General features: G+C 61.4%; 1 protein-coding gene across 1 annotated transcript; it reads right to left on the reverse strand.

Annotated features, from left to right (window-relative positions):
* Positions 1-1843: 1843 nt before the first annotated feature.
* On the reverse strand, positions 1844-13409 carry COL9A2 (collagen type IX alpha 2 chain). Its single transcript, XM_040974442.1, has 32 exons — positions 13341-13409; positions 12243-12317; positions 11180-11215; positions 11031-11093; positions 10394-10447; positions 10251-10286; positions 10132-10155; positions 9746-9799; positions 9474-9527; positions 9339-9386; positions 9133-9189; positions 8991-9044; positions 8686-8739; positions 8321-8374; positions 8170-8223; positions 8012-8065; positions 6958-7011; positions 6635-6688; positions 6404-6457; positions 6041-6085; positions 5671-5724; positions 5078-5131; positions 4774-4827; positions 4607-4678; positions 4373-4408; positions 4205-4249; positions 4090-4122; positions 3806-3952; positions 3585-3639; positions 3205-3393; positions 2503-2580; positions 1844-2253 (listed from the first exon to the last, which is right to left on the reverse strand). The coding sequence occupies exons 1-32, from the start codon at positions 13401-13403 to the stop codon at positions 2054-2056; spliced, it is 2058 nt and encodes a 685-aa protein (XP_040830376.1). The 5' UTR covers positions 13404-13409; the 3' UTR covers positions 1844-2053.
* Positions 13410-13671: the final 262 nt, after the last annotated feature.

Here is a 13671-nt window from a genome sequence, read left to right on the forward strand (position 1 = left end):
TTGTCAGGTGGATTGCCAGGGTCCGTTTCCACAATCAGGCGAAGTTCATTAGACAAAAACTTGGCAGTGATAAATTCTTCCTTACCTCAGGTCAGTAGTTCCAGCTATTTCCCTGGAATTTTTTTTTAAAGATCTATTTATTTATTTGAAAACCAGAATGTCAGGAGAAAGAGATCCTCTATCTGCTGATTCACTCCCCAAATGGACACAGCAGCCAGGCTAGGCCAGGCCAAAGCCAAAAGCCTAGAATTCTATCCAGGTATCAGTGTTGGTAGCAGGGGCCCAAGCATTTGTGCCATTATCCACTACCTTCCCAGACACCATTAGCACAAGATCAGCACTTAGCTTGTGCTCATCAGAATGTGAGAAGGGAAGGAGGGCACACTTTCTTTGCAGTTGCAGGTGCACTGCAGTCACAGTTAGCATGTGAGAAGGGGAAGGAGGAGGGATGTATTAGTTACACAAGCAACAAACAGCGTGTGGGTGACCCAGCACATCTCAGGAATAGCCCTGCAGCCAGCACGCCTGGTGTGGAATGGACCAAGGGCAGAGCACAGAGGAGAGGTCAGAGACACATAGGAGACCCGATAAGTGACCGCAGTGGTACCTCCCAGGGTCTTCCAAAGTCTGCAACCACCAGTCCTTAGGAATTAGCCTCCTGTCAGCCCCTGCACACACCTGTATCCTGAGGAATGTAGCGTGATGCATGAGAATCCAGTGGACTCAGGCTCAGGGACAGTGGCTGAGAGGACAAGGAGAGGCCCTAGAGCCAGGGCGTGAAAGAAGTGAAGGAGCAGAGAGACTAAACCCAGGTTTTAGCCATTGGGCTGGAGCAAGGGGGCCAGCCCAGGGGAGGAAACCCCTCCCACCCACCTTGCCTCCGGAGCCAGTACACTTGTCTGTGAAGGATGATTGGTGGTGGTGGCGTGGGGAGGGCCAGGGGGTAGGGCTCCAGCTGAGACAGGGACTTGGAGCCAAGTTCAAAGGAGCTGTGGGAGAGCCTTAGCTGGATTAGCCAAGCCAGCACCTCATCCAGAACAGCAGGTACCCAGTCTAATGAAGCAAGACCCTTAGTCTCCAAAGCTCTGCCCAGGCCTTCAGAGCCAGAGCCAAGAGCCATGGGGTGCAGAGCCAATCAGAGGCAACTCCCAAGTTCCCATCACCAACACTGGGAGCCCTGAAAGGCAACACCCAGTTCTTTCTGGCATTCGGAAGCAGTTTCCACCCCAGACCAGCACACAGCAGTGCCACCCTCACAGGGGTGCAGGACGTGGAGGTGCTGTCCTAGGACACATGTGGCACCACTGAGCCCTTGCCACAGCTGCCCAGAGTCACCCCACAGGTCACCATCCTGCCTCTGTGCTTAGCACCCCCTCTACACCCTGTACCCTTCTGGCTCCCTTCCCTCCTGCCCGGACAACAGAGCCCCAACAATCAGCTCCCAGCCCCACTGCACAGGAAACTGAGCCTAACTGCACACATCCTGGTTTGTACCCATGTTGGGGGCTTTTATTTACAGACAAGCCTAGGTGACTGCAGGGAGGAAGGCGGTGGAAGGTGGAACAGAGCAGGGTGCCTGGTGCTTAAATACTTAGATGGGGGACAGGGGGCAGTTAATGCGGCTGGTTCAGGAAGGCCGCCTCAGGGCAGTCATCCGCTCCTGGTCACCTAGTAAGTTCAGAGTGACAGCGGGATCAGGAAGTGGCAGGGACTCCCAGAATGGGACAGGTGGCCAGCAGAACACGGTGCGGGGTTGGCGGGGGGGGGGGGGGAGTCTGGCTGTGGAAGGAAAGTCACCACTGCTCTTGGGGTTCCATCCCCCCACCCCTGAGCCATTTATCCCGGCCGTGGGCCTCACCTTGGCATGCCTCTGCCCCTGCCCCCCCACCCCCGCTGTCCCACATATGTTAGATTCTGGTTCTTCAGGACTTGCAGGTCCCAGCCGGAAGATCCTGGGGCAGCAAGTCCCCTGGGAGGCAGCAGGTGCACATCCTGCTGGAGTGGACCTGATCCTTCCCCACCGCATGGCTGCTGGGCTCCATCCTGGTCATGCTCACGGTCCCTTGATGGATCCCGGCTCCGTGAGGCGGGCCGAGGTGTAGGCAGAAGCCCCCAGGCAGGCTGCGGGTTCACAGAAACCCGGCAGCCCCACGGGCCCTGGCAGGCCAGGTCGGCCAGCCTCTCCAGGAGCCCCTGGGGATCCCCGGTCTCCATCCTTGCCATTGATGGCCTGGCCAGGCCGGCCAGGGAGTCCTGCAAAGAGGCAAGGTCAAGACACTGGGGGTTCATCCTGTTCAGCCCAGGGAGACCCCAGAAGGACCTCTGACCCAGCTGGGATGCGTAAGGCCTGGAAGCCACATAGCGGGAGGTGCTAGGCTCAGGTGCACCCCTGGGAGGCAAATGCAGTGTCTGAGGGCTGAGGCCTCCACTGTGGGTCACTGACTCCCAAGCTGAAGGACAGAGCTGTGGCTAGGCTTGTTTTGGCCAGGGCCACTGCCTTACCTGGGATTCCTGGGGGTCCAGGCATCCCCGGGTGTCCGCGTCCGACTTCTCCTTGATCCCCCTTCTCGCCGCGTTTTCCTGTGAACAAACGAGGCAAACTCCGTTATCCAGAATCAGAAAAGGTTTACCCATTTTGCTGGTTAGTTTCTGCTGCACACTCAACAAGTGTCCTGTGCTCATTTATGGTCAAGCAGGAGGGACTGAGGCAAGGCAGGCCCAGAGATGGCAAGCCTCGGAGCTTCTGCTGGGCAGCGAGTCTAATGGCAGCTACCCAGCATGCCCAGGGGCAGGCTCCACGTACCCCTCCTCTAAGGGGTGACGTGACCTCTTCTACGTGACCTCATGCCAATACTGTGAACTCAGTACTGTTCAAGTCCCCACGGCACAGATGACAGGTCCAAGGCCCAGGAGAACGAACAGAGAACTGCCCACAACAGGCAAGGGACAGAATCTGGCCTCCCACCCCCTCCCACTCTCCTGTCCTGACACCTGCTCTTCATCTCTGGAGACCAAGGATGAGGCTGCCACCCCCCCTCCCCGCCCCTCGCCCCATCTCCCCAGCCTCACACAAAACCCAGGTTCTCCAGCAATGCCCGTGCTTCCCTCCCAGGCATGGAGGCCTCATGACCTATTGAGGAGTGAGCGGTCTGCCACCCAACCCATCCCCTCTCCAGCCTCAGCCCAGCACCATGCAGCACTTACCCTTTGGCCCCGTGTTGCCAATCTGACCCACGGCTCCCACGATGCCAGGTATGCCTCGAGGGCCAGGGTGCCCCTGGGGACCCTGCTTGCCTGGGTATCCAGGCGGCCCCGGGGGGCCCGGGGGACCCATGATGCCCACGGCACCCAGAGCCCCACGCTTGGCACTCACAGCCACCTCTGCCAGTTGCTCTGCAGGGAGAGAGAGCCGAGGTAGAGGAAGCCCACGCGGGTGGTCCTGCCCGCGTGCCCCCTCTGCCTCCTCCTGCGTACGCCCTCTGCCTCCTCCCGCACTCTCCTTTTTAGGAGGTCCACAGCGAGCCATCCCAGGTTCGGTGCTGCCACCAAAAGGGGCCCCGAGCGACCAGATCCAGGTCCCTCACCTTGCAACATCTTCACCACCACGTCCACGATGTGCTGGTCACTGGGATCGCGGCCCTGGAGCGCAGGCGCCTTTCAGGAGGAAGCCCCGGGCTACCTGGCCCAGCCCTCTCTCCCCTCTGGTCCTGCTGCTCCCAGCCTCTTCCAGACGAGTCCGTGTGGCCGCGCGCATACCTGTCCCTCTGGCCTCCCAGGTCCCGGTCCCCAGCCCCGAGCCACTCACCGCCACGCCCTGTCTCCCGGGCTGGCCTGGCACACCGCGGTCTCCAGCCAGTCCTCGAGGCCCGGGCAGCCCGGGGTAGCCCTGCACGCCGGGGGCGCCCGCATCCCCGCTGGGGCCGGGGTAGCCGGGTTCTCCACGCACTCCTGGCTGTGGGGCGGAGGAGTGGGAGCAGAGCCGGGATGAGCTGGCGCCGTGCAGCCCGGCAGGGGCAGGAGGAGCTTGGGGAAATAAGGGACTGCGGAGGCAGGGGGCGGGGTGTTGGCGTCGGAAAGGGCGGAACTCACCTGTCCTTTGGGTCCTGGCGCTCCAGTCTCGCCCTGCGGGTACCAAGAGCCGCGGTCACGGTCACGCACAGCGGACATGGACCAGCCGCCGGTCTGACCCGACCCTGGCGCTCACCTTCTCGCCTTTCTCTCCGGGGAGGCCGGCCACACCTGGGTCGCCCTGCAAAGAGCACAGAGTCAGACTGCGCGGTGACTGCTGGGTGCAGCCAAGACTGCCTGTCTGGGACCCCTCTGGGTGTCCCTCCTGGACAGTGGGAATGCGAGGGGGCTGGGACTGACTCACCACTCCACCGCGGGGCCCGGTCTTCCCGGGGGAGCCCTAGAGGAGAGAGAGAAGTGAGGAGGGGCACCCCTCTCGCGGGGTCATCGCCCATTCTGCCAGCTGCCCGCCGGAGCCCCCGCTTCCTCCAGCCCTGCCCCTTCCCGCCCAGTTCCCAAGCCCCACGGATTTGCAGCGCCCCCAACCCCACCAGTCAGCCTTAAGATCTTTCCCAGGTATTTTCCCAGCACCGGGCACCTTGTCACCCTTGATGCCTGGCAAGCCTTGGGGCCCCGGAATTCCGGGGGGTCCTTGCTCCCCCTTGGGGCCCTGTAGGGAGAAAAAAAAAAAAAAAAACAGAAGAGAAAATCCAAATGGGTGCAAGGAGATGCTGTTCCCCGCATCTCTCAGCAGCCAGCTCTCACCTGGCGTCCTTGGAGGCCTGGCTGACCCACTGGGCCCCTCTCTCCCTGGTCACCCTGAAATGGAAATAAAAGGTCACACCCAGCTCTGGCCCAGAACCTGCCCCATTAGGGCCTTCCATGCTCCCTGTCCCCAGCAGGAGGCCACTGGCTCCATTCCACAGACCAGCAAACTAAGGCCCAGACTCCTCATTGACTGGGCCATACCCAGCAGGTGCTGAACTCGGAGAACAGACCCAAATTCTGGATTCAGCAGTGTCAGCTCCTGAAGGGACCCCCAGTCATGGGCCCCCAGCCAGGCACTTACCTTCTGCCCTAGGATGCCACGTGGGCCAATTTCTCCCCGAGGTCCTGGCTCTCCCTGGGGGGAGGGGGAAAATGGTGAGCAGCAGGCCTAGGGGCACCTTCCATGAAGCCTGCTTAACCCTTCCTGCCCTGGGCTTGAGCTCAGCAGCCTCATCAGGGAAGCGGTCAGAGACGTCCCCCTACCACAGGCTCTCAGGCCCCTGGGCTTTCCCTTCTTGGGACACAGTTTGCATTAGTTACTATACAGTCACTGGTTTTGTATCTGCCTTGTCCACTGAATAGGAGCCTGTACCTCACTCCATGTCTAGGATGTCTGGTGTCAGGCACCTGATGAATGACTGGGCCAGTTTGGCCATGTCACATCCAGGACAACAGCGGTCCCCACCCTCGCTGCAGTGCACACAGGGAACCGGGCCCTGAGACAATAATGGGCTTGCTGGGCTGGTGTGGATCAAGGCAGAACCCAAACTAACCCAGGGCAGCCCAAGGTTAGGGTACCAGCCCGCGGCCTCATCCCTGCCCCATGCCATATGCAAGGCACTGAGGAAGGAAGGGCCAGTGCAGGCACCCCACCTTAGTGGGATGGTCACTTACCTCTTTCCCAGGGGGACCAGAGAATCCAGGGAGGCCCTGCTGGCCTGGCTCGCCCTGCAGGGCAACAATACAGTTCTTGGATCAGCCTGGCTGTCTCAGGCACAGCCTTAGCTTTGGGAAAGCCCAGTGAACCCTAGATAGAATCTAGAGGCAAATGAATCAGGAAAGGGGAGCTGTCGTTCCTGGGGGAGCTCCTGGGCTCCCCAAGCCCCCTCGAGCCATCTGGAGGCTGGAGAGTGGGAGTGGTAAGGGTAGATGCTGGGCTTTCAGTTTTCAGCCCTTGTCTCCAGCATCACCCCCAACCCTGGGCTGCCTTGCGCATGTGAGATTAATCTCCCCGCCCCCCCCCCCCAACTTGGGGTCACCTCACCTTGTCTCCAGGTCCTCCTTTAGCCCCAGGCTGGCCTGGCACACCCTGCAGAAAGAGGCAGGCATCAGCTTCTGCTCTGGCATGAGGAAGCCTTGAACACCTGCTGCTCTGTCTCTCCTCCCAGTCCAGGTGCCCCCACCTTGTGGGAGATGATCAGAAGGCCCAGCCACAGCATTGGGACTTGCTGGTTTTCCCACCCCTGCCCTGACCCTTGCGGGAAGAGGAGTGGGGCACAGGAGGCAGGCTTGTGGTCCACAGGGAAAGCATGTGTACTCAGGGCAAGGGGAGGCCAAGTCTGGTCTCCCAGAGGCCTGGAGAGGCAACTTGCCCTCAAGGCGGTCCCCATAACTCCTCTATACTCACCGCCAGACCCTGGTGGCCTTGGCTCCCTGGCCGCCCTGCCTTCCCCGTGCTACCCTGGGAAAGACAGAAACGTGCGCAACTATTAGCGCTCTGGTCAGAGGGTCTGTGCCTTCCATCCAGGTGCCAGGAGGGAACCCAACATCCGGGGTGGGAAGAAACACATTCATGATGCCCCCAGTCCCTGTGCGTGTGAACCCAGGTTCTCCCCACCCCCACTGGCCCTTCTCCTACCTTCATGCCAGGGATGCCTGGAGTCCCATCCTTGCCGTTGATGCCTGGGGGTCCCTGTGTGGCAGGAAAGTTCAGGGGAGACTCACAGTGGGTAAGTCATGTGGAGTCAGGTCATCTCCTCCCCACCCCCATGACAGCTGATGTGTATGGGAAGGAAATAGGTCTGGCTGATGTGGCAAGGGGTTAGGGGAACGGCCCAGGGATCCCCCAACCGCCACCCTGCCTCGGGGGGCAACTAAGACTAGGAGATACTGCCTGCAGTCCCAGGTTCCACCCTGGTGCCCGCGGCCTCTGCTTATATAGGCCTGGCTCCTGGCACTTACGGTTGCTCCCTTCGGACCTGTTAGCCCTTGGACTCCAGGAACACCTTGGCTGCCCTGCAAAGTAGAGCTCGGGTCACCTTCAAACCGCTGGGTCCCTATCAGGCTGGGCAGAACCTCTAGGTCCCAGCATCCTTCTGGTGGCTGGGGTTAGAGGACCAGGCAGGTTAATTCAGGACAGTCAGGCTGGGGCAGGGTAGTGGAGGGGAGGGAAAGGAGGTGGCAGGGGGAGGGCTGGCAACCAGCCAATGGCATTGGTGGATTTTTGAGTGGGTCTCCCTCCGAACGAGGACTGAAGGGACATTTGGAGGGAACATCTCTGGCCAAAACTGCTGGATGAAAAAAACATTTCCTACATTGGCTGTGATGGGATGATTTTGTGGCAAAGGCTGCATAATTTAGACATCGAGGGAGAAGCAGTTTTGGGTGAAAGGCCAGGTTGGGTGGGCCTTGCTTGATGGATTATAGCAAAACAAGAATGAAGAGCTGGAAGGAGGGAGAGAAGGGGCAACGCCGACAGAGGCGGTGCCCAGGGGTGGGCTCAAAAGGGTACTCCTGCCACTCGCTCTGCTTCTCTATATTCTAAAATAGACAAAGTTGCATAAAAAAACAAACAAAAACCAGAAATTCCTAAGTATTTAACTAAGAATTAACAGAGGGAGGTGATCTGGGTCTCAGACCAAATCCGTATCAGCCTCATGGTTGCTTTGCTGGGATTTCATTGTGTCTGGTCCCAGGGACCTCAGTACTGGATTCCATGGTTTCTCCCAAAGTGGGAATCTGGACACAGTGCTCCCCGCCAGCAGTCAGCCACACCCCCCACACACAGGTATACGCAGGTATACCTGCACACACAGGTATACGCACAGTGACATGCACACACTTGAACACACAGGTACACACAGCGACATGCATGATGACAAACTGACACGCACATGCACAGTGACACACACACACAGAGACACACACAGTGACACACACACCAGCCCTGGGGGCAGCTGAGCGCTGCCCAGCACTCCCAGAACACCGGTCAGATAGGGCACACATCTGGACTTACCACATCCCCCTTCTCCCCGACTCGGCCTGGTGGTCCCCTCGGACCTTCTTCACCCTGACAAGGACGATGGATTGCGGGTCACACAGGCTCCGTGGGAGCCTCAGGCACGCTGCATCTGTGTGAACCCCGCCAGGTAGTGGGTGGAGGAGCAGACTTACCGGAGGCCCTGCGGCGCCGACAGAGCCCACCATACCTTTGTACCCTTGAGGACCCTGGAGACAGGACCAGGCTGCCGTCAGTCCTGGCGGCACCCCAGAGGCCACCAGGTTGGCCAAGGCTGCTCTGGCAGGACCCGCCTGACTCACTCACCGTTTCTCCCTTGGGTCCCGCCACACCTGGGTAGCCCCTGATGCCCTGTGGACCCTGTGAAGGCAGAGAAATGATAGCAACAGTGACAGTTCAACAGTTCATGGCCCCTCTCTTGCCTCCCACCCCTACCCTGCCCCACGAGAGGTGGGCAGCACTCAAGGATGGGGAGCAAGCCACTAGGGTCACTCAGAGGGACAGTGCAGGACCTGAGCCTCGGCCAGGTCCTATTCCTTAATTCCTGACATTAGCCTCAGCCCTACTCTGCCACCAGAGTTCCTGTGGTGGGATACAACCCCAGGGGCAAAGCAGGGCAACTCCAGGAAGGTCTGCGAGGACAAGCAGGCCACAGGTCAGGTGCTTCTTACCGGGGGTCCAGGAATGCCTTGCTCTCCAGGGGCTCCTGCATTGCCCTTGGGACCCTATGGGGCAGGAAGGAGCCATCAAACAGACAGCTGGGATAGGGGAGGGGAGGGAACAGAGAGGAGAGGACTCCATCTCTGCGCCCTGCAGAAACAGCCTCGGAAAGCGCACAGGCAGGGAACCCAGGATGAGCAGTAAGGAGTGGCACAGAGACCTCCTGGATCTCAGCTTAAAGCCACCTACCACCCCAGAACCCACAGGAAGGGCGGGGCATGCCGAGGGGGCCAGAGCCCCCAACCCTCTCACTCACCGGCTTCCCCTGGCGGCCAGGATCACCGAGCACTCCACGCTTGCCAGGGTGCCCCTGAAAGGAAGTGGGGTCAGCACAGGGTCTCTCCCAGTTCAACTGCTGGCGGCTCTACCCTCCCAAGACCCAGGCCGCGAACTCTCACCTTCACACCCTGGAGCCCTGGGGGACCCTTCGCTCCCGCAGGACAGTTGGTTGGACACTGGAAAGACGACGCCACAGGACATCGTGGTCAGAGGCCTGGCTGGGCTGAGGCTCCGGGGCAGTGCAGTCCCTGGAGCCCCTGAGCTCCTGATCCAGCCCTGCCCCATCTCTCACTGAGTCCGCTCCCAGAAGGACCCCACCTCTTACCAGGAAATCTGCGCTGCCTTCCAGGCCCTGGATGGTCCCCGGGCGGCCCTGAGAAGAGACCACCAGAGCTGCAACTGGACCCGACCCTTCCCCACCCAGAAGCATGTGACCACCTGGGAGGTTGAGGGTACTTACCGGTTTCCCAGGAGGGCCTGGGGGGCCTGATGGTCCTTCTGGTCCTGGATCCCCCTGGAATTCAGAAGGACCTAAATTAGGCCCCTGCGCTCCCTTTTACTTTCTGCCATTGCCCCATCCAACTACCCTCCAAGCCACCACCACATCTATCATAGGACTGGCTTAGAGGCAGGGCTTCCTGCCCCAAGCCTGGAAGAGTTCTGGGGGGAGGCAGAAGCAGGCCTAGAAACTTCCAGGGATGGAGGGCACAGAAGGGGTGCTGCAGGACTTACCTTGGGGCCTGGGATTCCAATCTCGCCAGGGAGGCCTACAGGTCCCGGGGGTCCCTGGGAAGTAGAGATGTGGCTGGCCAGACATCCCTCCCTCCCTGAGACAGGATTCAGGCCACTTTGGGCTTGAAGGTAGGACAGGGGCACACACAGCCCCCTTCTGTACTTTCTCACCAACCCCAGGGAGAGTGACAGGTGATGCTTTGAAGGCCCAGGGAAGCCCACACTGAGTGGCCAGGACCAGGGTGGGTGGGCTGGCCCAGGGTCTCCCAGTACCTATTTCCAGCACTGTCAGAACATGCCAGTCCCGCCCCTCGTGTCCATTGCCCCCAAAGCCCCTTTGTGGTCCTGCCTCCTCGGGGAGTCCCTGCCCACCCCTGAGGACTCACAGGAGGTCCAGCGAAGCCAGGGCCCTGGAACAGAAGGGAAGGAGACAGAGTTCATGGCTGTCTGCCCCTCAGGTCCTCCCTGCCCACCACCCTCACAGATCATGGCAGATTGTACTCACGGGCAGGCCAGGGGGACCTGGGAGTCCAGGCTGGCCCTGAAAGAATTATGGGAGAGGTTTAGTGTTGGGAGTCTCTGCTGAAGCCATCCCCACCCCAATGCTGGTCTTCGGTGCTCCATGCTGAGTCCCCTGGAACCATTCACCTTGACTCCAGGGGCTCCCATGGGCCCAGGCTCCCCCTTGGCACCAGTCAAACCCTGCAGAAGGAAAAGCAGATGGGATTAGGGGAGGGCAGCCTGCTGTATGAATGCGCAGAGGGTGGGCCCAGCCTGCCTGCTACCACAGCTGCTGTGGCCCCTACAGGCCTAGGGATCACAAGTTCTCTCCCACCCCTTTCCTGGGACCCACAGCAACCCCATCTGGTGTGCTAGCAGAAGGCAAGATGCTTTGCACGCTGCAGGGTGCGGCTGGGAGTGGCTGGTCCCACCCCTGCGACACCCAGCTTGTGTGTGTGTGTGTGGAGTTCTTTCCTTCCTTCCATCTTCCAATGTCTGACTCAGCTGTATTACCACCCGCCACCCCATTCCTGCCCAGGGTTGGGAATCTGGGAATCCCTAACGCCTGGCCCAGAGTGATCAGGACAAGATGCAGAGTCCTGGTCTGTGCTCAGCCGCCCAGTCATGTGTGTTCCCAGGGAGGGTGTGAGGCTCTGGGGACTCCCAGCTGGAGACGTTTCATTCTGCTGCTCATCTCGGACCAGGTCCGCCATGCCGCCAGGACTGAGCCCTAGGGCCAGCAGGTGGGGGCTCCACGTGATCTCCCCCATGCTTCGGTGCTCACATCAATCCCTGGTTTCCCATCCGGCCCGTCCGGCCCGGCTTTGCCAGGTTCTCCCTTGGGTCCCTTGAAAACAGAAAGTGGAGGGGGCAGATGTTAGCAGAGGAAGGCAAGGACGGGAGGGTTGAAGGTCAAGGGAAGCAAGCACTCACCGGAGGGCCAGCTTTCCCAGGAGGTCCCTTGTCACCCTGGAAGACACAAGTTGGTGAGGGCACAGCTGGGTTCATATGGGCCAGTCCTAAACACCCTCTCCTCCCCCTCCTCTTTGCTGCCCTCCCTCCTCAGTCTGACACATCTCCTGCCCTAAAAAAAAAAAAAAAACTGTGGGGAAAAAAAAAACCAGTTCTGGTGTTCTGGTGGGGGACAAGGAGACCCACCCAGCCAGGCTAGGGGGCTTGCTGCTCTGTGCCACTGGGTGAGGAAGGGGCAGGATGGACAAACTGGGACCATGGGATTTGGACAGTAGGTGAAAAGAGTGGGACTTTAAGGTGAGCCCAGGGGGGCAGCAACCGCACTGCGGACTGTGGGAAACCCGAGGGAGGCACAGGCGGGCAAGGGTTCTGAATGTCCCAAAGAGGAGAGGGACCCTCCCCCTGGCGACAGAGGCGCCGGCTGCAGACAGATATAGCCCCAGAGGGGCCCCCAGGCTCATCGCCTGCAGCCACTGGGGAGTTGGCAGGGGCCCAGCAGCCAGCTTTTGGGAGGCAGCAGGCTGAATAGGAGTCTGTCCAGACAGTAAACACAGAGCCCACCTCCCGCGGGGTCTGCAGCAGCACCAGCAGCAGCAGCAGGAATTTAACCCTTGCCACGCTAGAGGAGCAAGAAGCTCAGGCGCGGAGAGATGGGAGCCTGGCTGCCCCCTGAGACGTGCCAGGAGCAGAGGGCGAGGCTGGGCAGTGGTGGTGGAGGTGGTGGTGAGGCATTTCCCACCCCGAGAGCAGGGGCATAAGGACGCGCTGTATGCCGGCTACCGGCAGGTTTAACAGCGGGGCTTTGTGCGCCCCCCGGCTATAACAGGCTCTGCTTTCCAGAGCAGCTTTGAGGTTTTCGCAGAACAAACGCGCTCCTTGTGGCACGGGCCGTCACCGCCTCCTGGACACAGCGGGCACTGCACCCCCACGCACCTCAGCCCCTACTCCAAGCCCAGAGCACACAAAGTCCTCCTTTGTCTGCAGCCCGCCTCCCCCTCCCTCGGCCCTCGGCTAGGAGACTCACGTCGATGCCGTCGGATCCAGGCACACCCGGCGGACCTGGGGGGCCCGGAGGCCCTGGCTCTCCCGGCGGCCCTCTCTGAAAGCACACACAGGACAGTCCTCAGTGCAGGCAGCTAGGCGTCCCAGGGGTTGCGGGCGACCCTTCACCCCCCGCTCGGAGAACCGGGTACTAGGGCAGGGATACCCCCGGAGAAGGAAGCTCTGTGCGTTACGTGCGTTATCCTCGGAATACCCAGAACTGTGGGGGCACATGCGGGGTCGACCCCAGGTTCAGGAGAAGATGAGGAAGTTAAGATGCACAGAGGGTGCCGGGCACAGCCTGGTCTGCCAGATGCCCTGTGCAGTGTGCCAAGTGACCCTCGTGCCGTCGTGCGTACAGGACATGGAAGACGCAACGCCAGATGGGCCTCCAGGAGGTGCTGAATAAACTCTGGAGCCAGGGTTGCTATATTGAGACCTCCACGGGTGTTCCTAATGCGTGGCCACCACCGCCTCTCTCCCTCGTGTGGCCGAAAGCCGATGGGCAGCAGGAGCGCCATCGGGGAAGAAAGCACCCGTCGGGGGGAGCCCATCCCACGCCGGGAGCCCCTTCCCCAGCTCAGCCGTCCCGACCCCGCAGCAGGGAGTCCCGAGCAGGCCTGGCACCCACGATCTCTCGGGGACCTGGGGAAGTTGACAGGCTGTCGCCCCGCAGGCGAGCTGTGCCCCCCTCTATCCCGCGCCTGGAATCGCGCCCGGGACGGGTGAGCGGTCCGAGAGGCCGCGGCGGGGACGCGCGGCGACGTCTGGCCCGGAGCTGGCGCCCCTTGGGAAGCGGCGGGGGCAGAGGCTCCGCAGACCCGTGAATGGGCACCATTGTCTTCCCTGCCACCTGGGCCCTCGGGGCTGCCAGCGCCTGATCCCAGGCTGCCTGGTGGGCGCATCTCGGGACACAGGTCCCCCGGGCTGCCTGGCCTCTCCGGAGCCGGCCACGGCGCCTCGCCTCGTCGCATCTCCACACCGCGGGCCCGGGAAGTGGCAGGAGAGGGTGGGACACAGGTGAAGCCCTCGGTAGACCCGGCAGCCCTGGCTCCCGCCCAAGAGGAACCCCGGGACTTACGATCTGCGCCAGGGCGAGCCCTAGCACCTGCAGGAGGACGAGGAGGCTGCGGGGGGTGGCCATGGCTGGCGGCAGTGCAAGCAGGGCACCGGGGTCCGCGCTCGCTCCCACGGCGGCGGCGGCTGCTCCGGGGGCCTGGGCGGGCCGAGCCTCCTGGATATGCGGCGGGGCGGGGCGGGGGCCGGCGGGTCTGTCACCTGAGAGGACCGGGGGGCGGGAGGCCGGCGCCCTCCGTCCAACTCCGCCCCCGTTCTGTCCCGGCAGCCGGAGCCCACCCTCGCTCCTCCGCCCGGCCCTCCCGCAGACTTCGGCCGCCGCTAATCAGAGAGGA

This window comes from Ochotona curzoniae, unplaced genomic scaffold (genome assembly GCF_017591425.1).
Source record: "Ochotona curzoniae isolate NIBS_2020 unplaced genomic scaffold, NIBS_Ocur_1.0 contig_2404, whole genome shotgun sequence".
NCBI lineage: Eukaryota > Metazoa > Chordata > Mammalia > Lagomorpha > Ochotonidae > Ochotona > Ochotona curzoniae.

Excerpts from the sequence above, each read along its gene's own strand:
- COL9A2 (XM_040974442.1), bottom strand. The coding sequence starts at position 13,403 with ATGGCCACCCCCCGCAGCCTCCTCGTCCTCCTGCAGGTGCTAGGGCTC. Across the intron at positions 11,094-11,179 it reads CTGGGAAAGCTGGCCCTCCG|GGACCCAAGGGAGAACCTGG; the intron begins GTGAGTGCTTGC and ends TCTGTTTTCAAG. Across the intron at positions 4,409-4,606 it reads CAGGCATCAAGGGTGACAAG|GGCTCCCCCGGGAAGACCGG; the intron begins GTGCCCGGTGCT and ends TCTCTCCTCTAG.